At 41.9% G+C, this 27,620-nt stretch overlaps 1 protein-coding gene across 6 annotated transcripts in view; it reads right to left on the reverse strand.

Annotated features, from left to right (window-relative positions):
• SYNE2 (spectrin repeat containing nuclear envelope protein 2) overlaps window positions 1–27,620 on the reverse strand; it is a 187,877-nt gene that overhangs the window by 22,946 nt on the left and 137,311 nt on the right. For 5 of the 6 annotated variants that reach the window (XM_035326791.1, XM_035326789.1, XM_035326790.1 and 2 more), the window contains exons 88-101: window positions 27,183–27,353; window positions 26,300–26,433; window positions 25,764–25,968; window positions 23,230–23,409; window positions 22,459–22,587; window positions 21,954–22,108; window positions 21,466–21,613; window positions 20,126–20,220; window positions 18,534–18,768; window positions 16,891–17,085; window positions 16,061–16,186; window positions 13,874–14,029; window positions 10,038–10,196; window positions 8,893–9,059 (exon numbers count right to left, since the gene is read on the reverse strand). In XM_035326791.1, the coding sequence (XP_035182682.1) occupies window positions 8,893–9,059; window positions 10,038–10,196; window positions 13,874–14,029; window positions 16,061–16,186; window positions 16,891–17,085; window positions 18,534–18,768; window positions 20,126–20,220; window positions 21,466–21,613; window positions 21,954–22,108; window positions 22,459–22,587; window positions 23,230–23,409; window positions 25,764–25,968; window positions 26,300–26,433; window positions 27,183–27,353 (2,255 nt within the window). Of the gene's footprint in view, window positions 1–8,892; window positions 9,060–10,037; window positions 10,197–13,873; window positions 14,030–16,060; window positions 16,187–16,890; window positions 17,086–18,533; window positions 18,769–19,426; window positions 19,601–20,125; window positions 20,221–21,465; window positions 21,614–21,953; window positions 22,109–22,458; window positions 22,588–23,229; window positions 23,410–25,763; window positions 25,969–26,299; window positions 26,434–27,182; window positions 27,354–27,620 lie in introns of those variants that run through there. The other variant, XM_035326792.1, reaches the window with a different exon arrangement.

The raw sequence follows: 27,620 nt of genomic DNA on the forward strand, positions 1-27,620 counted from the left end.
GATATTTATTCACTGCACATTCTGTGAAGTTCCCCAGGTTTGTAAGTATATCCCTCCTAACTGAGCCACCCAATCCAGCCTGCCTCCTAGAAGGAATGTGGCCTCACGGACCATGCTTGCTGCCAATGCCTGTCACATACAGATCTCTTTGACTTGGCAGTGCTAGGTTAAAGGTTGGACCAGATGATCTTAGGGTTCTTTTCCAACCTAAATGATTCTATAAATCCCTTAAAATAAATGGCAGGTGAAACAAATAACATCATTCAGAAAACAGGAGTGTAAATATGCCAATGTGCTGGCATAAACATGTTGGGGGAGTATGACAGGGACCTGTCTCAGCACTCATCCACCCTCGACTTCCACAAGGGACAGATCAAAGGAAAAACTCACCAGCACAAGCCTTCTGTTATCACTATGGTTATATCCAACTTTTTGACCAACTACTACTGTTCTTCTGTGCAGGTAAGCGCTGCTCTCTTGGACTAACACTTTGAAAATGACTCTCTGTAAACTTGCAAGAGATGTACATGTTGGGAACACCTAGTACCACGGCTGACCTGCTGAGACCACAGCTTCCTGTGCTGCTCAGTGTTGTCCCTCCGCTTCCCTGTCTGTATCCTGTTTTCCTTTCTCTGTCTGTATCCACCTGTTTTCTGTCTTGAAGTTGCATTACAGAAAAATTCACGTGTTACAGGCCAACTTTCTTCAACCTGCATATTGGTAACAGGTAGGTGAACATGGACAAGGAGCTCCAAAGCAAAACTAAGGGATATTAAATTATAATTAAACACCTTTATGAATGATAGCACATTCAATAAAGAAAAGCAACAGCTTAGAATCCAAGTGTTTTTTTTTATGTTATAAAAAACCAATAATATTATTTTGGTTTAGGTATTAATCCAAAATTCACGTTGTCTATATTGCTCTAATATATGGGTCTGTAGCTACTATCAACAACAGTCTCAAAGAGGGCATTGCTGTAGTACCATGAGCTTGTATTTGCTTCCTAGCAGTTGCCATCACAGGCACACCAATGTAATTATCTAATTTAATTTGTACATATTGTGGGTAGAATATGGCATTTGTCAGTCATTTAACCACCCCTAATTCTCTAGGTCATTAATCTCAAGCTTCAGCTAAGCAGCCAGAGAAGAATAAAAAACCTAACAGAAGTTCACATTAGTTCAGTTTGTAAATAGAAAGGCAGCTTTCTCCAGATGCTCACGCTGGCTGATTTGTTCTTGTTGCTGTCAACAGGCACCAAGTCCAGGATAAAGGGGATCTACATGGAAGCAACAGGTGACATGATGAGAAAGTTGAGCATCCTCATTAAGCACCTCAGCTTGAAGAGAAGTCAAAGGGAACTGCCATTTCTCTGGCTAGAGCTCCAAGAAGGTGGTAAAAAAAATATCTACTTACATGCATAAAAGTCTTATATGTACAACAACCACACTCTGCTGCATTTCTACACACTGCAAGTGTTCTTGCAAATTATCTGCTATTTGCATGAAAGAAACCTGATGAACTCTTTTGAGATGCATCCTGGAAGGACAATTGGTGCAGAAAGACAGGCCTGGGGGAAGTAGACTGGGAGGGGGGGGGGGGGTGCAGCCCCAAAGCCCGGGGGCAAAGGTTCCCCCGAGCTCCAAGTATGAACCACACATCAGTGAATTAAAAGCAGTAGAAGCTCAAGTGCAGCAGAGGAAAGGAGCTCCTCCCAGTTACCCAGAGGTGCCACTGCTGTTGATTGAATTCTACAAAGTACAATTCTCAAGTTGTATGGTCAAACAGGCAAAGCCTCCTGTTTACTGGAAAAAGCCCTAGTTATATGCAGCTCACTTCTCAATGAGAACTAACCTGTCACCTTTCAACATGCTCCCTGAAGCAAAAAATTATATATATATATAAATGCAACTAATATCACATCTTAAAAAATAATAAAAATAAATAAATAAATAAAACAAGGCACAACAAACTCAAACATCTCTTGTACTTTGCCATGGGCCCAACTTCAAAGTTATCCTGATTCCAAACACTGCTTAGAAACATTCATTAAGATGCATGGGATAAGCCAAACAAAGCCAGCTTCTAAATGTCTTGATCTTTCCACCAAAATACCAGTGGCAGAAAAAGAACAAAAGCAGTCGCTTATAACTAATAGTCGGCTGCAGAAGTGAACAGAAGGACTAACTGACCTGACTCGCGATTGGATTCGGCTCTTAATGGCCCTGCTGAAGCTGCCAGCACTGGGTTATGGGAGAAGTGCATAAGGGTCGTTGCAGGCTGAATCACTGCACAGCCCCGGGAAGCAGCAGAATATTTTGTAGTAACTGCTCAGGAATTATCTACCGTTATAAGGTTGACTGAAATGTGTTCACACACACACAAAGGATTACAAAATGCCTGCCAGATGCATTACATTGGCTGTCAAAGTGCAGGAAAAGACACAGGAGAGCTCAAAAGGCAATAAATAACATTCAAATTTTAGCATCTAACAGAATGAAAAACATCCTGATGTATATTCCAAGCTCTCATTCACAAGCACAAATGTCATTCTAGCCGGGCAGAAGATACTACAGACATTTATTTTTATCTGTGGAGGGGCTGAAATTGCCGTGCCAGCTGGCAGGATTGTTTACTACCCCGCACGGCAAATGAGATGCACGAAACCCGGAAACCTTTGTTCAGTAAGTTGCAGGCGAGCTTAACCATGTGAGGGACAAAAGACCCGATTTGGAGAGGTGATGTCAGTGGCAAATATTAGGCCTTGGTATAAAATACACAGAGATTTCTCTGTAGAGCAGCCGCAGCTCGTAAAACGACAGGAAGCCCCCGTGTTTGTAGCTTGTGTTAGCACGGTGAGCAGAGCAAACACGGGTGTGCTGGGGGAAGGCTTTCCTCGCATCCCCCCGCCAGCCAAACCAAAAGGCTGCTGCTGCGGATCTCCGCCGCCTTGGGTGCAAAACCCCAAAAGCCAGCTGGTTTTAACCAAGAGGCCCTGAGCGCTGTTCCTCCTGCTAAAGCGCCGCGTCTCCCGCTCGGCACCTCTCTCATCCACTTGTCCAAGGCGAAGTGCGGCGAGGCGCTGGCGCATCCACGCTGCGGAGCCCTCCCCGCTGCCGCCCCAGGCCGCAACCCACCGCCGCCACCGAGCCCAGCGCCGCTCGCCCGGAGGGCATGGATGGCACTTACGGTTCGCAAGAATAAACCATTCCTCGGCTCGCAAAGCCCAAGCTGCGAGGGGACCGACCGCCTGGGCGACCACGGCACGCGTAGGATGAGGAAACCCCTCCTCCACAGATGCCCTATTTATTCGCCGCTTTAGCATCCCGCGTTGTGGGGGGGAGGCCCGCCCGTCCTCCTCCCCGACCCCCCGAAGCTGGGGGAGCCACCATGGTGGCTCTTCCCGTTTTAACCCCCCTGCGTTTTTGGGTTGGCATTTTACCTGGCAAATGGCCGCATCCCTCCTCAGAACAAAACCCCGAGAGCTATATTCTGACACGAGAGAATTAGCACGCCAAGAAACGCACGCAGAGCGGCTGCCCGCGGCTGGCGACAAAAAGGTTGCAGGCTGGAGGCTTCGGCACTGGGAAAGGTGGATTCGGTGCTCATTTCGTCTCTGCTTGTTGGAAAGCAGGATTTGAGCCTCAGACCCGGATGATTTGCAGCAGAGTAAAATTGAAGCGAGCCCAAAAAATCAAGAAAATGTACATCCACACACAGGCACCACGCACACAGAGGTATCCTTACTTCCACTGCGTTCTTCTCTCTTGCCTTTAGCATTATATCCCAGGTATTTAGTACGAATTAAATCTCCCACACACTGTCCTGTCCTCTCTTTAACCTTCCAGTACAGGCGGAAGGCCTTCAGCGCAAGGAGCTTGTTACGCTGAGGACAAAACAACCCCTAATCTTCATTTACGATATCATTCATTTGTGGAAAAACACTCTGTCGTAATTTCTGGGTGTTATGACTGCCAGAGATCATGGGGCGGGAGAATAAGGCAGAAGTCAGAGAACCTTGGATTAAAAGTCACTCCCTACCCAGCAAATACCAACAGGAGAAAAAAAATAATAAAAAAAAAAGCTGTGATAATCCCACCAAAAATGCAAGGAATGGGTTTGAAATCAAAGGCATCTCAGTGTTCAGGTAGCCTTCTGCAGACCTGTATCAGCTTGCCAATCGCTCACATTCGATACAGGGCAGAATAAAAAAGTGCCTGGGAAGACACCTCACACCTTGAGAGGCATTCAGACATTTGCACAGTTAAATCGCATCCAGGCTCCGGTCACTGTGACAGTTTAACCTGATTCTGGCCCAGGTTTTACCACATTCAGGTTTTTAGGAGTCGGACACAGACCCAGGACATTGCCCTCCTGCCCGACAGGCGGACACGGGGAAGGGCAGCAGCATGCAGAAGACCCGGACTTCGGCAGAAGACCCAGATTTCCCGGCACGGCCAGCTGCCCCCGGCTCCCAGCACACCTCAGCATGCATTGCGTAACCAAAATAAGCCCAGCCATCCTGCCTGATACGATAATGAGCCCTGTCACAGCTCTTGTGCCAAACAGAAGCATAATCCCTAAAGGACAGGGAGCCCGGAGAGCAAGGAAAGGAAGCAGGCACCTTGAGAGGGAGATTTCAACTGCGCTGATTATTTTTTTTTTCCACTAAAATTCTTATAAAGAATGAGATTTTACAGTGGTACTGCCACAAACCAGTATCATTCTCCTGTATCATTTACCCGGGGGCCTCACTGCAGCACACTTTGCTTCACTGGCTGTGTAAAACCCATCTGCAGCGATTTCGAAGACCTTTGAGCTCGGAGTGCACCCACACCGAAAGGCTGCATGACTGCAGCTACAGTGGGGTGGGACAGCACGCCAACACGTGGCGCCTGACGGCCTGCCCTGCCAAAGGGCAAGCAACGTGGCAGAAAATAAACACAAAACAACTGAGAGGAGGTAGGAACTCGCTCGCCCTGTGTACCTACAAAGCTGGGGCCCACTGCCACTGGAGCAGCCATCGGAGCAGCCCAGCAGCGGTGAGGAAGAAGGGATGAAGGGAAAGCACAGAGCAGCAGCTCACTGGAAATCCCCAGTAAATCCTGTGGCATCCCTGCACAGTACAAAGTTTGTCACTGGAGAGCTTCAATTCATTCCTGTTTTACTGCAAGCTGAGCTGTTGCAGATTCTGGGACTTTCAGCTAGTCTACTCAACAAAACTGGAAAACACTTTGCATCTCCTTGTTCAGTGTGGGAAGGAAGGGGCTGACTCTGGTCATTGCAATTTAAGATTCTTGGAGCTGACAAGGAGGGCTGGCAGCTTGCAAACACAGGGAGAAGACCCAATTGCCAAGGATTCGTATTTAAAATGGTAAGGAGGCACTTGGCCTTGCTAGAATCCCTGCAATTTCATGTTTGCATTAAAGGTCAGCCATTTTAACCTATTCCTAACACATACACAAAAAAAATGTGCCTTTCTCCATGAACCAGAGCCACCAAGTAAGAAAACACACCACAGTGTGCCCAAAGCCAGAGCAGCTTAGAAATGCCACCCCTCTTCTACAGCTTCATGGAAGCACGAAGGATGCTGAGAGGTACCAAAAGGTGTATTTGTTATTGTACAAACCAGTCTACAGACCCAAAACTGCCAGAGGCAGCCACAGATGAGGGTGGTGGTGGCTTTCACGAAGGCTCAAGCACCACTCTGGGCCGTGCAGACGTCCTCCTGTGACTTGTGGGTGCTCGCCCAGTCTGTCAGCAGGCACCGTGCACGGTACCTTTCCCTGCTGGGCTGGGAAGCAAAGCACAAAGTTAATATTGCTGGCAAACGGGATAGGGAAGGATAACAAGGGACAGGACTGTGTCTGTGTACACAAAACAGCCTGGGAGCGCTGCTTCAGAGCATGCTGGGGATGTAAATCCCACTCCGTGGGTTTTTGGCTGTCTGCCCACCTGCATGCAGCCCATGCACTCCCTCTCTCCTGCTGTTTCAGGCCTTCACTTGGGTGGATGTGCAAGCACGCGGTGGGTTCTCTCACAGAGAGCTGCTATGAGGCCAGGGAGCAGAGAAGAAAAGCAAAAGAGTTTTGATGCCCATTTTCAGTCAGTGCAAGGCTTCCTTTCTGCCTCTCAGTATGTTTATATTCCCCCTTTATCAACAGAGACTTTGACATGAGAACCTGCCCTGGTAAGAGCATCTTCTGAGCTGAACAGAAATTCTTTTGTTCTCCTTCCCAGGCGTGCCATCGTCTTAATGGTTATTTTGTCTTATGAAAATTAACTTTTTGAGACCTTTCCAAGTTTGCACCAAGCCACCCTCTGGCTGCAACGCTTTTGTCAGCACACAAGCTGAGCACACGCATACAATGAGAGCGTTAAGTCCTACAAGTGCTGCCATATGGCAAATCTGAGCTTGTCACCATGAACTAAGGCAATCACTTCAAGGACTAAATGAAGAGCTCACCTAATTTGCCCATCTGTCCCAGGATGTTTATTACTTTAAAAAGGTGAAATAAGCTATCAGGTGGAATGTTCTGTGTTGATAGATTGGCTTGAGACTGCTTTGCTTTCATTTGGTATCCAACAGACACACACACACACACACCTTGTAATAAAGGAAAGATAAACGTTACCCAAGTTGCTGGGTCAGCCATGGAGATATCTGAAACCACAGAACTGAAACTGGCTGCAAATCCTGGTTGGACTTCCCTGTGGATACGGGCTGTTTTACACTCGCTAACCACAGTGCCATATAGAGCTTATACTAGAAAGATTCAGTGTCCAGGATGGAGGGTCAACTTTCAACACAAAGCTGTTCGATGTACACCTCCTCTTACTCAGTGCACGGCTCTATACTTTACTTACTGCCCATGCCTTAGCCTGCCATGAAGACAGTATGAGATTTGGTCCTTGCCCCTGTGATGGCCAGGGAAGCAATGCAGCAGGCTATTGCATGCCCACAAGTACAAATAAAGGCAGCAGCTACTCATGTTTTTAATATAAAGTGCTGAAGTCACCATAATTGTTAAATAAATAAATAAATAAATAAATAAAAATCAAGTGGTCACAGATTCAGCACCCAAAACCCCTGAAAATTTTCAATTCAATTTGCTTTCAGCAGCTACTGATGTGAGAAGACAAGAGCAAAACTACCTCCTGATTTCACTGCAGCTCCTTCAGGAGCAAGACAAGATTGCCTCCCTGCCACAGCAGAAATTAACTATTTCCCTCCGGACAGCATTCTCCTGTCTCAAACACAAGACCTTCAAAGTCCTCCAGAAGTCCTGTCCTAGACCGTTTGCTTCATCCCTTTTATCTTTCCCAAGAAATGAAGCAGTGCTCAAGACAAAAGGCTTTGTTCAGGTGTGTTGCTATGGGTAGCAGCTGTGCAGCGCTGCAGTGTCTCCTCCACTGTGCAGCCGTGGGTACACAACCCCTGTACCATGCCCTACAACCTCCAACCTCCCTGAAGCCAACCCATCCTACACATTGAATGAAACTGGTCATGGCTGATATCTGAGACAGTGCAAGGACACGTGGATTGTGATGTCTTCATGCAACAGGGCCCAACAGGAATTTTGCCACCACACTGTTTTCATCTGCTCTTTTAATACAGCTTCATTTTTATTTTTTTGAGGGATTTTGCAAAAGAAAACTGAAAAGAAAGGAGACACGCTACCAGCATGAGGCATCACAACCCATGCTCATAGGTCATCACACTTCCAGCCCAAGGCTCCCTGCTCTGCTCTGCTCCCTCACCAAGGGGCCCAGCTTGTGTCACATCCACGATCAGTAGAAGCACTGCCTCCTCCCCAGCACCTGAGCTTAAGAGAGGCAACCCAAAGCACAGGAGGAGCCTCCTCTTTAACTTCCCAAAGCATGCGACAGTGTTAAAAACAGGGCAAAATAAACTCAACCTGGTGTGAGCATCTAGCCTGCTGGGTACTTAGAACTAAGCAGCCAAGAACAACCCAGCTGCCAGCCCTGATCCGCACAGCAAGGTGAGGGAGGAGATGCACTACATATCCATGCTGCAAAACAAAGCCATACAATGGAACCACCTCCATTACGCATTATATCCAAGAGGACCAGCAAAGCCCACTAGGCAGCCTGATAAACTTGGATCTGCTGTTTAAAACCACATTCTGCCAGTTCATTACCCTGGTCCTGAATGCAAAGTTGATAGATATCACAAGTAGAAGCTGGTATGCTCCAGACCTTTAGGGATAAGAACACAGGAACTGTCATAAAGCCACACGCCAAGTCCCCAGTGGCTGCAATATCTAATGTAACCCAAAGCACCACTGCACACTTATCTGAATGTAAAGCCTTACGACATCCCAGGTAGAAAGACAAGTGCTCTGTTGGCAGAGACTACTTGAATGCCAGATCTATCTCTATACATCCCATCAGCTCTTTATCTCAGTTTTAAAATACTATGTAATTTAATCTGCATTTTAAAAGTGCCACAATTAATAACTCACAGTAAAACTAATACTGCAACACATAAATGATCATAAAAGTGTTTTAGAAGTGGCGTGCTACCATAAAATGAGAACAGAAAAAGTGCTGTTATAAAAGCAAAATGTTCTTTCTTACACCATACCAAATATAAATACACCTTGAGATATATACCTTGAAAGACTTTATCTGCAGACTATGTGTTCGATCTTAAGAAGGCAGCTTCTGCTTAATCATTCATGGCTCATGTGTCACCATAAATTCAGATCCCATTTCCAGTTAAGCACTAGAACTATGTTTTCACAGCACAACCACCCACTTCATCAGACCCAAATGTTAACCAAGCCAGAGACCTTCTGCAGGGAAGTCTTTTTAGCAAAGAGACTGACTTTAACTCACATAAAACACTGAAAATCATTTTCTTACCGTGCTCCAATGACATCAAAGAGATGCTGCCAGCGATCATTGATTTTGTTGAGTTTATCATCTATTTCAGCAACTCGGGTCTTGTTGCTAGCTTTGATTAGCTGGTCACCCATTTGTTTCAAGTGAAGCTTATTTTCACTGAACAGGTTTATTTCTTCCATGCAATCCTGATAAATACATACAAACATTCCTCAATTTATGGGCAAAGCAAAACAAAGCTATCTTTCTTTCCTAGCATCTGTGATGTGAGGGCAGGTTTGGCTTGTGATGGCTGAGGTTTCTGCATTAAAAACTTCTTTCACTTAAAAACAACAGCAAAAAGGGAAAAAAAACTCAATGGAAAAGCGTTCTTACAATCTTAAAACGAAGCCACTATGAAAAAATAAGCAGCTTAAAGACTTGCAAGTGCCCGGAGTAAGTACTCCTAAAAATAGCAGTGTAATGTTCTATATTTGCCTCTGCTTTCCCAATTTAATGTTTCAATCAACCTACCACAAAAGAACCCAAAATCAAGTCTAGGATGGCTTTATTTTGCTAGCGTTCTTATCCAAAGGAGATCTGGGATTAGATATTGAGACCTTTAAGCCATGGTAAGAACAGTGTAGGAAAAAAAAATCCATTTAAAATCAAACTAATTCAAAAGTATTAGAAACCACTAACTGATTTTTTTAGCTTTTATTTCTGATTATGGTAATTTCTCATTTGGCTGGCATAAGACCTCTGATTCCCATCATTCGATCTTTTCTTTGCCCTCTGTCTGCTAGTTTCATAACCACTGGCATGGGAGAAGGGGCTGATGCTCTCAGGACATCACCAATCTGTAGCCAGGGAAGCTCTAGGCAGTGCTGTAGATGTGTATGTACCGAACATCCACAACAACCCAGTCCCTCACCATCACCACTCTCACACATCACACTCATGCCTAAATGTAGTTAGGTGGCGTTTCTGTTTTGCATTTTGTTCCAAGCCTGAACATCACAAAGAAGATACGAGCATACAATAGAGTAGCTCATCTTCTCACAAAAGCCTGTGCTTACTGGTTTTGTATCATCTGTCACTTTTGGGAGGCAAAGAAGAGATGAGGAGCGGCTATTCTATAACCAGCTATCAGCCTGCAATTGAAGCAAAGCAGTGTTGCTACTCACCTTCTGCAATTTGTCTATCATGTCTTCAATGCTAACATCTGCAGTCTGCAGCACTTTACTTTCCATTTGTACCAGCCAGGAACATAGCTCCTTATTCTTTTCATTGAACACAATCCAGGCATTGAGTCTGTCCTCGATCTCCTGCTTACGCAGAGACACCTATGGATAAGCACACACATTAACTGCTGGCAACATCTCTCTCAGGAAAGAAACCAGTGATTATAAACCCTCTAATTTCTAGCCTGCATTTGATCATGTTCCATTCTGCAGGAGCACTTATTAAATATCTCCAGCTTTCTTTTCATTGCCAGCAAGCAGATTGTTATTACACGTTATTTTGGATGGCGGGGCCAAAAGGTGCCTAGCAAACACCAGATTCTCTCCCTCAGAAGAATTAAACTGAGTGACAGCTTTATAAATAATGATTATATAACAATTTAAGTATTGCTCAGTGAAAACCTCAAAATGTCAAACAAAGAAGTAATATAAAATATATAATTACCTCGCACTATTTAATATGGCCCCAAATATAACACAAAAGAAGTAACACCCAGGTAAGCTCCTTTTTCTGTAACTGTAAGAGAAACTTTGTAACTATTGACTGCAGGTTTTTTTCCTTAATCTCTATAAATATCTGTTTTCTTTCCATTTGTTCATCAGGTCTTGGAAAAAAAAAGCATAAAAAAAAACTATATTTTGTCTTGAAAACTGTCAATTTTTTCCTCAAAGTTACATTTGCCACAATGGATAAACAAACTGCCTAGACAGGGAAACTAAGGTCTGAGGCTACCTGAACCAGCAAAGTTAGAATCACTGCTCTACCATCTCAGAAAGGGGTAAGGTCAGTCTACCACTAGCTAACAGCATTTATTTCTTGCCTAGGGGTTTTAAATATATGTTTATGTTCATTTATCCACTTTGGTGGATTCATGTAATAAGACATATGGGAGAAATAAAGTGAAAAGTGGTACAAGTTCTATCAAAACAACATGAAACTAAACAAAACAAACAGGAAACCTCTTGTCCTCACCAATAAACTTTGTGTAAATAAAATTGAACTTAACAATTTGCTCATCTTGATTACAAATGGACATTACATAGCAAATGGACAACTACCATCCCATAGCAAGAAACATTTAGTGTGCACCCCCCTTCAGGTTTAACGTGCACCTTATACAACATATGACTCCTGAAGATGCTGTTACTGTTTCTCCTAGTCTAATCTCTAGCACTATTTTGTACCTCAGAGTGAAGTTTAAGCGTTTAGTGCAGAAGCAAGACCAGCTCCAATTAAGATAGGGATCAAAATGTGAGGCACCAAGTCTCCCATCATATTGCTCTTGTCCTTTAAATTCTGACTTTTATTTTTAAGGAGGTGATGGGGAAGTGAATCAGATTTCTAAGGCTTTCATGCTGATCTCAGCAAAGAGATGAAGGCGCTGTCTTGGGGGGCAGGGAAAAAATCTCCAAAATTCATATTTGGAAAAAGTCTCCTGGAGACCCCAGGTACCTAAGAAAGTCTCCCTAAGCCCTAAAAGTGCCTCTGCTTCTGGGATGTTCACTTGTACCCTCAGCCTCAGAGGTACGAAAGGAAATATCATCCTTCCTCCCTGTGTGTAGAGGTGAGTTAACTTCATTAACAGAAGAGACTACACGTGTCAGCACAACCATCGCTAAAGCCTGAAGTGACCCCAACTCTGTTTTTGCTTGCTAAGCCTAAGGCAATGCAGGATTTTAAAAGCAGAAAACATCTTTTGGTTGACTAACTGATACAGACTGGGGATAAAACAGGAATGAGTCAAAAAATCCCAAACAAGCTTCTAAGATCATGAGCCCTTCAAGCCAGGCCTTGCTTTGAGCACTTTCTCCTCAGAGCAGCTGCGCCGGTACCAGCTCCAGTTTTGCATCCACGATGTGACACAGGAGCTCTCTGGGCATTCCCAAGCGAGGCGAAAAGCATAGCAGGGATCTGTCCCGTATGCTAGCGGATCGCTAGGACAGGACACTCACCCACAGGAACAGTTAAGTCTTTGACCTACATGTACCTTGCAAGGGCAGCTATGTAAACACTAATCCCTTGAGTGCATCTGCTCATTAACCGTGTTTGTGTCCCAGCCCAGGCCAGCGCAGGCATCTGGCTGCCCTGCTCCCATGGCCGTGACAGCTGCAGTCCCGTCTAGCAGCACTTAAAAGCTTTCACATCTTTCCATTTATATTGCAGACTGTTTTCACACAATGCATCTTGACTCCTTTAATTTGATAGCCAAAGCAAAGCAGTTCTGCTAGCAGCAGGACCCATAAAGTCTGCTCTTACACTCATGTCCAGTGCTAGGCATCGATGCAGGCTCTCCAGAGGCTCGTTAGAGCTGTGCAAACATTTCAGCACGTCTCTCTGCTGCAGCACTGAATAGATATTCTCCCACCATAGATTTCTATGTATCTAAAACTTGAGTAATATTTATGTCACCCCTTTCTTCTCTCCAAGACAGACTGGTTGAAACATTGTTCCCTCAGGAAATCCAAGTAGAAATTTTGAATCTGAACTGAAATTGCTACGGCCAGAAGGATTGGCTGTAGTTGGGTACAGCTGAGGTAGCTCAGTTTTCAGGGCTGTTCACCACAGTTCAATGAGCAGGCATTTGCAGTTCAGAAAAAAAATAAATAAATAAAAAGGAAAAACAAAGTTATCTTATTTACAAGCTTAACTACAGACTTCCATTAGGAAAATGGCTCTGGCACTACAATTTAAAACTAACAGCCTATACTTCTTGGGAGGGAGAGAGTGTCTGGCATTATTTTCAGCTCAGAAACAATACCAGAGAAAATGCTGGTTGTAGATTAACTGTCTAGTTTAAAGCAAAGAGTCTAAATTCTTCTTTCTCATTACAAGGCCAAAAAGAAACCCAAATAACTATTTCATCACACCGAAGTTTGTGAAATAAACGTAGCTGTTCATTCCTTACTCTGGCTGTATTCCCACCAGGCTTGCTTTACCTCTGCCTGAGTAAGGGTTGGACATGAAATGCTGGGTCTAACTTGCTTCAATACTTCTTTGTAAACTGTGAAATGAAGCTATGGAGTTGTGAGTAACAAGAGGCAAGAGTTTGGCTTGCTGACATGTTGAGCCATCCAGAGCAACTTAAGACCCTGAAGTATTTTGCTTCCAATCCTGTTAACAGGGCAAAGTAAACACACATTCAACGTACATAATAACCTAATGAATCAAGTTCATGTGACTTTGCTGGTAAATTTTCCCCAGGAATTTTACATGCAGCACTAAATTAAGTATAATAACAACAAGCCACTAAGAATGCAAATGTTTCACAGTATTTTACTGCAACAGAAAAGACAAGTATGTTTAAACCCAAGAAGTCAGCATTTAAACACTTTTAAGTTTCCTTTATCAACTCTTCTGGCATTCTTTGACATCAGATTGCAGAGACCTCTCCCTCCCTTTCCCTGCTTCACCCCCTCAGGCAATTCCTGTGTTTATCTCTGTCTCCCTCCCCCCAGCCCCTGTCCCTTTGGCAGCCCAGAACAAAGCCACCTATTCCAGTAAACAGCTGCATTTGGGCTCCATGCATTTCAGGCTCTTACTAGTTACAAAGACTTTGCAAAAAATAAAATTAAAAAAAAAAAAAATCACAGCACTGTGACTAGGAAACAAACGGTAAAATTCATTCCTGGTCAGCTCTGCCAGGAGAAGCCCCATCCCCACCTAACACTGCAGAAGTGAGCCAGCCCCAAAGAGATCCCATTTGCAAGGCTGCTCCCCGATTACATCCAGGCCCTCTGAATACCTTGCTATAAAAGCCTGGAGTACACAGAAAACTTACTCGTAAGCAGAGCTCTTCCCACTGCCTGTGCAAGTGTTCAACTTGTTCCTTGAGAACCATCATGTCCTCAGTGAGGATGCAGTGTGCCAGCTCCACCTTCATGGCCCGCAGCTCCTTCATGTCGTGGGCCCAGTCCGCCAGCGACTGCTCCAGCTCCTGCATGGAAACGCACCCAGAACAAACCTTGGCACTAAGCTCCTCTGGTTTCCAAACCTGCTCACTAATCCCCTGCCTGGCCTGTGGGGGAGGAGAGGAGGGGAATGTGCAACGCTTGTGCAGCACTCTCCGCCTGGACTGGACGGGGTCCCCATGTGTTTGGATCCAGGCCTGACTCAGAGCCCACTGGAGCCCGGGGCAGATCTGCTGCTGCTGAATTGCTGCAGTAGCAGCCTCTGCTGTGCTCAAAAGTGGCCAAATGCTGCTTGACCCAAGCAGCTCCCACTATTTCAGGGCAGTGTTTGGGGTTTCACATCCAGGAAGAACTGTGACCAATTCTTTCTCTCCTTTTTTTTTTTTTTCTTTTTCTTTTTCTTTTTCTTTCTTTCTTTCTTTTTTTTTTTTTTTTTTTTTTTGCCATGCTGCTTCTACCTGCATTTGTTCCAGTTTTAGGTTATTTATTTAAATGCTAAGAAAATAAATTTGGTCCCCTTTGCTAATGAATGACTTCACAGCCACTTCATCAGATTTCTCAGAAATCCGGAGCTTTAATTGCTCATTTACAAAAACACACTTTCTCTCTTCTGCTTCCTTCCCCCAGCTCCCCTTTCCCTTTATAGCAGGGTTATGCACTTTCCCAGTCAGTGCAAGAATTGTCTCCTGAAAGAGACACGACTGCATGCAGCTGGGAAACTGCATATCCCACATGAGGCATTAGGTAGCTTTTTTGCAAGGTGGTCACTGTCACTGGCTCCTCTAATATAAAGAGCTCTTACATAGAACCCAATTTGTCTTGTAAAGGAAAAGAATGTGAGTGTTTGCATCTGGAGAACTGTGCTGGGTCTAAGCCATGTGAGTATTTTCACAGGTCTTTTGATCCAGTCTCTTATTTAAATCCTAAAAACAATTTCTGATCTGCTTCAACATTGAAGGAAAAAAAATAAAAAGTTGAGACTGAAATATTTACATGAGTTCACAACAAATTACTGCTTACAGATGTGCATACATGCATTTATCTTGAGAAGTGTTGAATCCCTGCATTAATGAAGCCAATGCTGGAATTTAATGGGATTTTGCTAGCCTCACATAAGGTCTAGCCCTGAAAGAAAAACAAGTTTATTCCATAAAACATGGAAATGCACAGGGGGGGCAAGGTGCTTTCTCCCTCATACCGTTTTGGTTCTGTATTTTATTCTGTTGTGATATCTAAGAGCAGCAGCTGCACTGGTACTGTCTGACCCTGATGCCTCTGTGGCCAAATTTCTCTTGCTGGAATAAAAGGCAGGAGCTGTCTGCTGCCATTTCACAAACAGTTCAGGACTACAGCAAGATTGCTGCTGTGGGAAATGCGGCTTGCACTCACAACGAAGATTTAGACAGCTGATAATGAGTACAAAGCCTTGGCTCATTAATAAGCTTATTTGTTCCCACTACATAGGTCAACAATTCACTTCATAAAAGAATGATGAAAGACTGACCAGTCCAGACATAATGTCTCCTATCCCTTGGAAATGCTTTCCTTGCCATTTAATTTTCCTGGTGTACTATGCGCTGCAAGGGTTTTTTGCCACTCCCTTACTCTAATTTTCGTTCTCTTTAATTATTCTTGGATCCCACAGGTGTGCATGGTGTTTTGCAGACTTACAAGGCCTCTTGCCTGAGGAGCTCCCTGTCCAAAATGAATTGGAAAACAAAAAGGAATATTCAGCCATTAGGATGGCAGCCAACTTGAGCTGGGACCAGGGAGTTTTAACATCTTGTTTGAGGAACAGCTTATTTTATAAATTCAGATGGTGGAAATGTAGTAGAAGGAGGAAAAAGTACTACTACATTTTTTTTTTTTCAGCAGTAATCTTCCTCATACATGCAGATTGGTCAAATGGACTTTGCAGATTGGCAGCAATCAGGATGGTATAAAGGAGAGAAATTCAGTGGTGCTGAAAGAGCAGCTATGATGGAAAATTGACTTTACAGGGATCAGGTGCTGTGCAAAGACTACATCTGTATAAATGTAATATGCCTGTTCAATACCTTCATGTGTTCCTTAGCTTTGTAGAGTTCTTCATTTTCAACTGGAAGTGGATCTTTTACTTCATCCTTCAGCTCTCGCAGCCTGCTTTCTAATTCCTTCGTTTGCTTTTCACAGCAGTTCCAACTCTGCTCAAGGAGACCCAAGAAGTTACAAAAGGTTAAGATACTTTATTGTGCCATACACACTGAAGTAAATAATGGTTATTTGGATTTTCTTTTTGATACATATTATGATCCACAAGAATTCTGTGCATGGATTTACAAAAAAAAAAAAAACCACCTTGCACCTTCTGTTATATTTAAGGTTTCCCTTACAGAGCATTTTATGTCCAACATGAGAGAGGGTTATTTAGCATAAATATGAGGCTGTGGATCTTATCAATGACAGTATTCAATTATAAGACATACTTAGGTGTTGTCTAGTCATAAAACGAAAGGTCTAAGGAAATAAATATCATCTACCCTTCTGTTTAGAGGAGGAGCAATGTGTCTGTCATGCTAACTTCATCTAGGCTAAATTTTAGCTGAGGCTTCATACCTCAAAGCAAGAGAGAGGTTCAGGGGAGCACGAGAACAGAGTGGAAACTTCTATCACGGAAACAAATGGATGTCAACCTCATTTGCTTTTGGAGAGTTAGGGAACCATACTTTTAGCTTCCCACAAGCCCTGATGGCACATGACAGGCACTTGCCCCAGAAACTTGCCTCTGAGTGAGCAGCAGCTCAGTGCTTGCTGTGCTGCTACAGAGCTCAGCCCTGGGAATCGTAGGACAGGGAAGTTCTTGAGAGAGACATGGGTGCTGCTCCTCCCTGGGGAGGGCATTGCCTACCTGCAGAACGCTGCTGAGCTTCATCTTCATCTTCTCCAGCTGGACCTGGGTGTCCGCCCAGTTCTGCTGTAACTGGCTGAGCTCCTCCTGTATAACAGCGCTGGTCTCAGGATCGGAGTCAATGCGCAACTTCTCCCCAACATCAATAACTGAGGAGTACATGCCTTGCCACCTCTGAAGAATCACTGCCTTACTCTTTAAAAGGAAAAAAAATTACAAGCTGTTCTTAGCAAGCTTTAGAAACACTTCTGGCATTTAACTTGAGAATAAGCGAAGACTCAAAGACTTGCAAAGAATTACAAGGCACTATTTTGTTCACGTTTATAAGAGTAAAACAGATCTTCTCCTATCTGCTTTTCTAATCTCAGAAAAATCAGAATCTATAAAACTCTCGAGTTTTATAAAATCAGATCTATAAAACTCTACAATAGTTTTTTACAGACTGAGTCTATACAGTGAAAATGCAGCAGTTACTAAAAAGATGAAGTTTTAGTTGTATGAGTTATTGACAACAAAAAAGTATTTTAAATTCTATTAGCATTCTATTAGCACCTCCAGCATCAACAACTAAAACAATTTTTTGAGAAACGACAGCTTTGTTAGTCATGACATACTCCAAGTAAGGCATCAATTTTAATTTACCTACAACACAAATTAGCCTATAACAGGAGCAGATATGAGCATTGTTTCTTTCTGTAAAACAACAGCAGAAGGGAAAGGCAATTTGGAGCTGGAGGGAGAAGACATTCTGGCTTTTCTCACTAAGGAAAAGCATGAGTATTATCTTGTAAAATCTACTGAAAAACATCTTTACATAGTAGGACAAAATAAAGAAATAAATAGGGCTAGCACCAAATGGAATACTGGTAATGTGTTAATTCATCAACACTAGGTGTGTGGAAAAGTGATAAACCTTGGACAGTACAAATAGATGAGTTCAATAATACATTTTGAAAGGTTTTAGATTGCCTTAAGTAACCACCAAATTCACTACTAGTTTTTAATTTCTTATAAAAGAAGGAGGTACCTAATTAAATAGTAAACCAAGACACCCAAAATTAACAAAGGGAAATATTTTTTCTACTGTATATGCATAACAAGCTGCTCTGAAGAACTGTTGCCTGCATCTGCACATCCTGGAGTGGTGGTTCCAAGGACAGACCCCCTTACAAGTGCTCTATCTTCCGCTTCTGGCACCTCCTGTCCATCCATGCACACGTGGGACCCATATGGCCTGTCTTGCTACGTATGCACCTGCTTTCTTCAGGCAAGCTGCAAGGCCTGCATTCAGTACCCATGTCAGCAAGATGCATGCAGACCTACAGCATACCTGCGGACCACTGTTCATGTCTAATCTTCCTGACACTCTGGATTTCCATGTTCATATCAATATTTTTAAAGCATACAAATTACAACATTTATCATGAAGCTTGTTAGTATAATGAGCCTTTCACAATGCCACGGTTTTCTCATCCATGCTTAGATTTAAGAAAAAAGACAACCTTTAGCTGATTAGTTTTAAGAAAAAAAAATACCCCAAAATAGAGGTGATTTTAAAGCTTTTTCCCTTACACACAAAAGTTAATTCTATCTGAGAAAAAAAAAACCACAGATTTTAGATTTATCAGAAAGAGAGACAGTACCTTGAAATCCTGAATTAGGTTTCTGAGGTGATAAAGGCTATAGCAGTCTTGGCTCTTCACAGCTAGAAGGAAGCTGTTTGTATCAGCAAGGAATCTGCTGAGACTCTGCAGGGAACTCCTGAAGATCTGCCACTGGCTCACAAGTCCATCGATATCTTTCTTCCTCTGCTGAACCAACCGGATAACATTCTGCCACTGCTCTTTCAGCAGTGTGAGCTTGGAAATGAACTCTGTCCTGAAGACAACAGGTGATAAGTATTAAACTACTTTGACCTTAAAATACTTTGGCTGTGTTTTCCAGCAACTGTGATGGATTTACATTTGCAATATTGTAAAATTCCAATTATAATACCCAACTAAAGAAAAAGTGCTATGCATCCATAAGCTCAGCTCTGCTCTGTGCATTCCATCTTTTAAGCAAAGCAAAAATTTTACATGATACAAAAATTGACAATGCAAGTCATTCTTGCTATCATGGTATAGCAGCATATGTAGTACAGAAATCACAGAAACGATATGCACTGAACACTTATCGGAAGAACAAGAAGCGTGACAAGATCTCTCATTACGTTGCAAAAATGATTTTTTAACAGGCTGTAATGAGGAGTTCAACCATCATTGTATCCTACAGCAGTAGGACATAACTGCAATATGAAAGGGCTCTGTGTTGTTACTGAACCCATTTGAGCACTTTTTTTGCTTCTCCTACAACGTAATTAGATGATCCATCAGATCTGGATGGAATGGTTAAGACGGCCCCCCAACTATCCCTTCTGCTTCTCTTCAGGAGGCCATGGCTCCCAGATTAGCTCTTATCCAAACAGATGTGTTTGTGGGGTTAGCTTCAACAAACAAATCTAGCAGCTTTGCTTAGTTTAGCCCTACCTTCCCTGGCATCTTTAAGCCAAGCTATGGACTTTACACTGAAGTGGCTGAGGTGAGGGCAGTTTTGTCCTGCCAACTCTGTGGAAGCAGCAAGCTCTAGCAGGGAGAAGTAATGTCTTCACAGCAGAAATGCCTGAGGCAGTTGTAGCTCTGCTCACAAACATTATATGCCTCTTCTTACTCTACATTGATTAAGAGAAAAGTATAAGATCATAATAATAAAAATAGGCTTAGCTCTCATGTTTTGGATTGTATAGCCAATGACTTAATGCACTGTCATTTGAGCTAGCGGCAATATAAATAGGGTCTCACACCTCTGCACTTCAAAAAGTGGAGAGGTCTGGGGAGAGAAAAAGGGACCTCTATATGCAGCATCCTCATTTCTCTCCTGCAAGATGGTGGATTCTCAACCATGCTGTTTTAGCAAATGCAGGGAAGCAGCATACAAGGAAGCCTCACGGCCAGGACTAATTATTTTTTTTTTTGGCAGAACATCCAGTTACTATCCAAAATGGAGTTTGAGCACCTGTGTTTCTTTCTCTTTGCACCTCCTCACACTTTTGCAAAATGTGCCAGGGGGTAATTTAAATTTGGGTCAGGAATTTGGGTTTGCATTCTCAAGAGAGCAAATGTTCAATACCAACTCCAAGGAAGACAGCCTATTTACTCAATTAGTAAGATCTTAGGGAGAAAAACACATGGAATACCTTTTTTCTGCTTCTCCAGATTCCAAGAAGAGTAGAACTTTTGCTATGATAGAATTAAATGTCTGTTGATTTATGGAAATCTCCGTTTGCAGCATCTGAAAATATCATGAGAACAACAGTTTTAACTATCCATTGAATAACCTTTGCTGTGAAAGCTGGTTCTGCTCCTCTAGAGTGACAGAACCTGTAATTTTAAATGCTGTAAACTCAATTATTTTCAAGTGCTATCATCCAATGCATCCTAAAAGATTCCACACTTTCTGGATACCAGGAGGAATTTGCACCTACGTGGTAACTGAACCCAACAGAAGCTGTATGTTACAGTTAGTCTGAAGCCTTAAGTTTGTTGGACTCGTTCATGAGAAATGCAGTCTAGACAGAAACCCACCGGAAAGGCATAAAAAAGCTACTATAAAGCTGTATTTACTCTTTACCACACTTGTTTTATAACTAACTGTATTTCAGCGAGCAAATTGATTTGGAGAAGTATAAGTAAGAGAGAGCACATAACTTTCTATGGATCCCAGTGAATGTCATTAACATGTAGAGCCTTAACATCCAGTGGAATTAGCAGCAGTACTTATGGGGTTGTGAAGCTCTGGTCCACTGCAGTAGCAAAAAGTTCATCCTAAGAATTCATGATGTTAAGCATTTACATGTGTTGTTTGTTTTTTTTTTTTTTTTTTTTTTTACCTCTATTTTAGCTGCTTTTCCACCTTCCTTGCACTAGGACAAAGCCTGTAGGACACTTTACTTGGAATTGCATTCACATGCTATTGGTAGTATGCAATGTACCCATCTCCTCTGAATGGGTAGCCATACACGTGTGAAGCACTCTCTCTTTCCATAACAATAGCAAGTGCTTGGAAAAATGCCAGTGAAACAGATTTTCTATCCAAATCTACCAGATGGTCAAAAAGGAAATATTCTGTGAATTTTATTTTTTTTTTTAAATGTAGTCCTTCCAGAAACTGGTGAGGTTCCTGTCAGACTCCCAGTAAACTGCCTAAGCAAGTTGCCATTGACAACAGGTGTCTGCACTGTGGGACAGGCACACAGGCAACTAACCTAAGGGTTGGAGAAGTCTTGGACTTCCACAATGCAACACTTCAGGATACACTCCTGAAGGTCTGATCCACACAGAAAGCAATCCTTTCATATTGGAAAATGATTTTCAAATTTCAGAGTCTTCCTCTGAGTAAGTACAAGGCCACATTTCAAAAGAATTAAATGCTCTGTAAAACTCTGCCCAGATCTGATTTCAAAGGGAATAGTATTTTCTAAAGATTTCCCATCCATTCAAGATATTTCAATTTTTAGAGCTAGCTTTACTGCTTTACCTCATATACTCTCTGTTGCTCCTGCAGTTCTTCAAACCGTCCTGGAATATTTGTCTTCAAGGCCTCTTTCATTTTTTCTAGGAAATTTATCCAGTTTTCACATTTCTGAAAGAATTTCTTTTCATCATTTTGAGTTCCTTCATGCACACTGTAAAGCAAAAGAAACCATCAGAAACTATTTTGCTGGTGGTTGTTTTTGGTCATATGTTTGCACATAGTCTAATGTGGCAGTTAGTAATACAGTAGTAATACAGTAGGGTTTTGCTTGGCATTTCACTACCTTCTTCACCTATGTTGCTTCAAATGACTTGGAATAGAACTATCCACTAAATACTCTGGGGAAAACTGGAAGGGCATAAATCCAGCTTGGAAAGTCCCTGAAAAAGCTGTGAACAGCTTGAAATACTTCCCATGCTTTAATTTGATTTTCATTTTTTCCTCACAGAAAAAGAAACTGTCAGTAGTGATTTTTTGTTAACAATTCAGACCTGCAGAGTTCCAGAGCAGTTGCTGTTTTCTGACTCCACTGCCGAGTCAAGCTCTGCATTTTCTTTAGGGTGAAGTCACTGAGGGGCAGCTTAATGCTTGCTTCATTCAAACTCTCTATGCTTGGAGAAAGGGCAGCAAGCTCCAGTGTATGATTCTGGAAGTAAAAAGGTAAATTAATTGCAATCAAAATGCTAACCCAAAGAAATAACGTTTCTATGTTAACAAAGGAAATAAAAAAGTTACAGTTCCCTTACAGGGGGCTCACTTTTCCAACAGTATTGAACAGGTACTCGGTACTTGCAGATGCACTTTGTAACCTACATTTAGGGTAACTGGGTAGCTGCAGAACAAAGCTGAGGAAAAATATCTCCCATCAACCCCAAATCCAAGTGATTTTCCTCCCCCTCATGCAGTCTGTTTGGCCTGCAGTGCACATGTAGAGTTTTTTATGTACTTAAATTCTATGGATACTTAACTCCTGAGTACCTGGGAAAGTGAACATACCATGACCAGTTCTGAGTTGTCTGTTTCTGCCTCTAGATGGAGACTATCAAAGGCATCTGTGCAGTTCTTGACATGACCCTCCAGAGTTTCAAGACAGTTTTTAAAATCCTCCAGTTGTAAAAGATTGAACTAGGACAAATATCGCATATTTACATTAATTATGAGTCAGTTTAATCTACATATTTACTATAGAAAAAGGAGCAATAAATAATAACCTCAGGAAAACAAACAAATGTTAAATCCAAATTCCAATGTATTTGTAACTCACTTACTGAAACTTTTTCACTGTTTGTACTGGACAAGGGCAAAATTTAAGCCAAAGCAGGTATCAAGAAGCAGAATCTCTAAATCTTGAGAGATTCATATATACGAATGCAAGAAATGTGGGCATCTGGGACACCTTTTTTGTAGGTTTGGGTTGGTTCATTCTTATCAAAGCAAACTGAAGCCCTTAGGTTTGTTTCAAAGCATAGATGAGAAAGCTTATAACATACTTCAAAGTTCATAATAAAAAAAGGCAGTCATAAGGATATCATACTGCTTGGCTGTAATAGGTCCACTTACAAAGGCTTGTTACAGCAACTGCCTGAAGTTAGGCAGATAGGAAGGGTGAAACTCTTCACCTGTCCTTTTGGCTTCACGTATTATTTTCTTTACATGGGTGACCATACCATCAAATTTTATTGAAATTTCATTTCAATTCAAGAACTACAGGGCTCTAATGAAGACGTTATCTCACATTGACAGCTAATTTACTATTCATAACCATACCTCAAATTCATCTAACTTCCTCTGCAACATCTTTTCCAAATAGGATGCTCGCTGGAGCGGCTGCAGCTTCTCCAGCAGAACGGCTTGTGCAGCTGTCCCAGCTTGCTGTTTTATCTGATCAGCCAACTCTGAAATCTGGGAACGGCATCCCACTATGTTTTGAAGGTCATGCTGTAAATTCTGATGAAAGAAGGAGAAATAAAAAAAAAAAAAGTCAGCAAATGAATCAGATCTTCATTCATGTGCCACTTTCATTTACTATCTTTTGTTGCTGTAACTAAGCTCTTTTTGTTGATCTCCTCCGCGAGGCAAATTCAGTTATGGTAAAAGCTTTAGTCTTTTACTCAGAGCATAAAGGGAATTGCACCCATTGGCTCTACTGCTGGGAAAGACACAGTCAAAGTTCAACGGAACACCAGTGACTTCAGGCAGTGGTCTTTATTACTGCTACAAAACAGATTAGGGAGAGAAATTAGAATATCCCTCTCTACAGACTTGATTTACGCTAGCAGATGAAGAAACTGGCCCATGCTGTAAATGAGAAATGGTATTATGATAAAAACATCAGTACCTGAGATTCCTTAGTGACTAAGGACTATGTTTTTATTTGTACTACAGAAGTAACACTATGACATTAAATTGTAAAGGCAATAAAAGGGAAAAAAGAAAAAGAAACCATTTTATACTTGTTCAACATGCTTCATTATTTCTTTTGACCTGGACAAAGAGTTGCCAGATGTCATCTTGAAATTTACTAATTTCTACAACTGTCATTTACTTTTAGCCATGACTCACCCTGATTTTGTCACTGTACATTGTCTTTTCTGTGAGTAACAAACCAAGGTTTCTGGTTGATAGCAAAGAGTAGACATGCTTCCCTAAAGACCAAAATGTTCCTGACCCCTGCCTTTGGAATGGATCACTCTGTAAACTGCTGCTTTAGCAATTTAGCAAGTCATAGAATCATAGAATTATTTAGATTGGAAAAGATACTTAAGATCATCAAGCCCAACCATCATTCAACACTACCAAATCCACCATTAAACTATTCCTCTAAGAACTACAACTACACATCTCTTAAATACTTCTAGGAATGGCGACTCCACCACTTCCCTGGCAGCCTGGTCCAATGCCTAGCCACCCTTTCCATGAAGAAATTCTTCCTGACATCTAATTTAAGCTTCCCCTGGTGCAACTTGAGGATGTTTTCTCATGTCTACCACTTTTTGCATAAGAAAACCCCTTTTGATTTCTTACACTGTATATTGAACTTTATCTATATTCATTGTGGTGACAAGTTCAGTAAAACCATCTTTCCTAATTTATACTATAGGAGAGGATTAGAGATTTTAAAACATATTTATTCAAATAATATTTAAAATGCACACGTAGTTTCAAATACATGTAAGGTACACCACACCACTGTTCCCCATTCTTCCAACCCATCACTTTCAAAAATATAATAAATTGTTTGTCCTATCCATGCATGTCCTACCATAGTAGGACATGATCTACAGTGCTAATGGCATAGTAGTAGTGATGCCATGCTTAGTAGCTGCAAAACTCTTTCAGAAAAACTCCAGAAATTGTGATGCATCTTTACTGACGTTTACAAAATTGTGTAACAGCCATTAATAGATCAGAAGAAAGTTGAAAGAAGTTTTGGTCTAAGTTTTGCTGCTGTCAGTTGTTCCTGACACAGAAAGAACTATACACGTTTTATTTCCAATAATGTATTTTTTTTAATTGGCCACATGGAAAATGGGATACTTTGGATTTCTTCCAATATGTGGCTAGAGGTTCATAAAGCATGACGAATCATTGCTCTGTCCTGAAATAAGTATTATTGTATTTCTTTATTGCAGTCTGAAGAAACCAAAAATGTCAGAATCTAACGACAGCTTTGCTACCTAAAAGAGACAAATGTACCCTCTGGTCTCAGCATGAGTTCTCATTTACCTAAAGTCAGAACTGTCTGGAAGGATCTAATGAGCTCAGAAATCTGTGAACTTATCTGACCAGGTCAAAAAAAGTACCAAAATCAAATAAAAACATTTTAAAGAAATCTGTAGAAAATTTCAGGATGGTTCTATGTGCTGGAAAACTGGTCTTTTTTGTCAGCTATTGTTCTAATGGATGTCATCTCTCCTCACAACAACGCCCCATAGATTTAAATAACTTTTGGTTTAATGATACTTTCTAACATAGGCATGATTCTTTTTGAAGCCGAAAGGGACAAAGATGGGAAATTTTCTGTGAAGCAGAAAGGGACAAAGATTGCTCCTCTTTGCTCTCTTCTCATCCTATGCTAACATTGTAGTTTGGTTTGGCCTCAATCTGGTCAAAGTATTTAAAGGAAACAGAAAGGTGTCTGTTAATGGAAAAAAGTCTGATTTTAGGTTTTCCATTGACTGTACTTTGGGGGGGGGAGGGGAAAAATAAGGTGTTCTTTCAATTTGTTGGCTTATTTGTGGTTGTTTGCTTCTGTAAATACATGCTTGCTTGTATAAGGCAGCAGAAACATATTCATGCACCTTTATATCCTGTATCTTCTGCTTCAGGGTTTCTGCTGGATTATCCTCAGGCATGTGAGCATCCAAGAGCTGAGTGCACTGCCCTTCGTGCTGTTGTAACTTGGCTGCAGCCTCAGTACATAAAATATCAAAGGGCTCCCACAGCTGCAGGGTTGCTTGCGCAGTCCGCAGTTGATCTGTGATGTCTTCATTTACTGAGCTCCACCTGCCAACATATCAAATTGTAATAAGAGTATTTTCCTTGTAGATTCCCTTCATGGATCAGAATATGATTTGGTGCAAGGTTCCTGGGGGAGTTTCCTTGCATTCACAGTCATGTTACTGAAAGCCAGCTGACAGCACCATTTTGTGCTCTGTGATCCATCACAAAACAAGCAGTAGCATCAGCTACTCTTCACACAGGTACTCTTAGACAGTAAAGTATTGCTAACAGAGATACAGAGATTTAAAAACCTGACATACATTCAAGTCCTACTGAGCAACTCTTTTATTTTAAATATTAATAACTGGGGGTCTTTTTTTTTTTGCAAGTGTACCTGGTGTTTGCCTCTGTGCACTTCTGGTCAATAATCTCTGCAAAGGATGGGGAACAGTTCTTCTTCAGATTACTGGCAGCTACCTGGAACTTGGCCCAACTTTCTTCACTGTTCTCCAATTCATCTTGAAGAGACTGCAAAATGGATTATTGCAATTAGTTGTGGAGACGAATGACCTAAGCATAGTTTCCCCTTTAGGATGGAAGGGATAAGGTAGCAATAATGATAGGCATTTGCAGCACAGACTAAAATGTCTGTGAAAAACTTAACACCTCATCCTAAAAGTTAAAAAAATAAGAGAGAGGTGACATGGTCCAAAATAAAAAATTGTTCAAGCAGCCTATTTTAAACTCTGGTCATTTATTGCTCTTGAGGAAACAGCTCAGTTAACAAACACATCAACTTGAATTTATAAAACTAATTCACTAGAGATCAAGATGTCTTCTTTTCGGCTGCTGTTTCATGGAAATTTTTATTAGCAGTAAAGTTGGCTTGACAGCTCCTGTCCACAGCTGTGTGTTCCCCTTCTTGACACTGGTGATTGCAGACCCCTGCCATAGAGCGTATCTGGGAGCTGATCCAGATTATAAATAAAGAGGGTGAAGGAAGTAAAGAGGTAACCCAGTTCCTCCTATTTATTATTTGTCCCCAGGTGAGGGTGAAAAACTGGAGGTAAAATATAAGGTAAAAAAAAACTCTGGAGGTAAAATATAAGGTAAAAATATAAGGTAAAAATAGACAGATTTCCACTGACTTTGGTGGCACTACAATGAAGAGTAATTTCCTTGAGAGAAAAATGTGTGGTTCTTTTTCAGTGAATTTTGTTTGTTTGTTTAAAGACACAGAAGGAAGCACAGAATTAAGACAACTTCAGTAGATTTACCTGCAGAGTTTTAACCTGTTTTTTCAAAGCTTTCAATGACAGCACAGAAGGTTTGCACTGGTCTATGCAGTACAAATATCTTGTCATCATCAGGCTGACTTCTGCATAAATTTCATCATACACTCTCCACTGTTCCAGTATTGACTGCATAGAGGTCTTCATCTGTGCAACCTGCAACCAAACCATTCTTGTTACTGTCTCACATATAAATCACCTTTAAACTGACTTCAATCTCAGCTCAATGCTCAATTCGTGACAGTCCACAAGAATTTCACAACTTGAAGTATTCTTCTACTTGGTAATGAATTGTGTAGGCTTCAAACCAAGCAGTAAACAGTATTTACAGAGAAGTAAAAGAATTTGCTGGAAATAAAAATTTTACCTGATTTCAAGGTAGCACTTCACTGTCAGCCACAATTCCCCTCTCCCCCCCCGCCC

Source organism: Oxyura jamaicensis, chromosome 5 (genome assembly GCF_011077185.1).
Source record: "Oxyura jamaicensis isolate SHBP4307 breed ruddy duck chromosome 5, BPBGC_Ojam_1.0, whole genome shotgun sequence".
NCBI classification, from domain to species: domain Eukaryota; kingdom Metazoa; phylum Chordata; class Aves; order Anseriformes; family Anatidae; genus Oxyura; species Oxyura jamaicensis.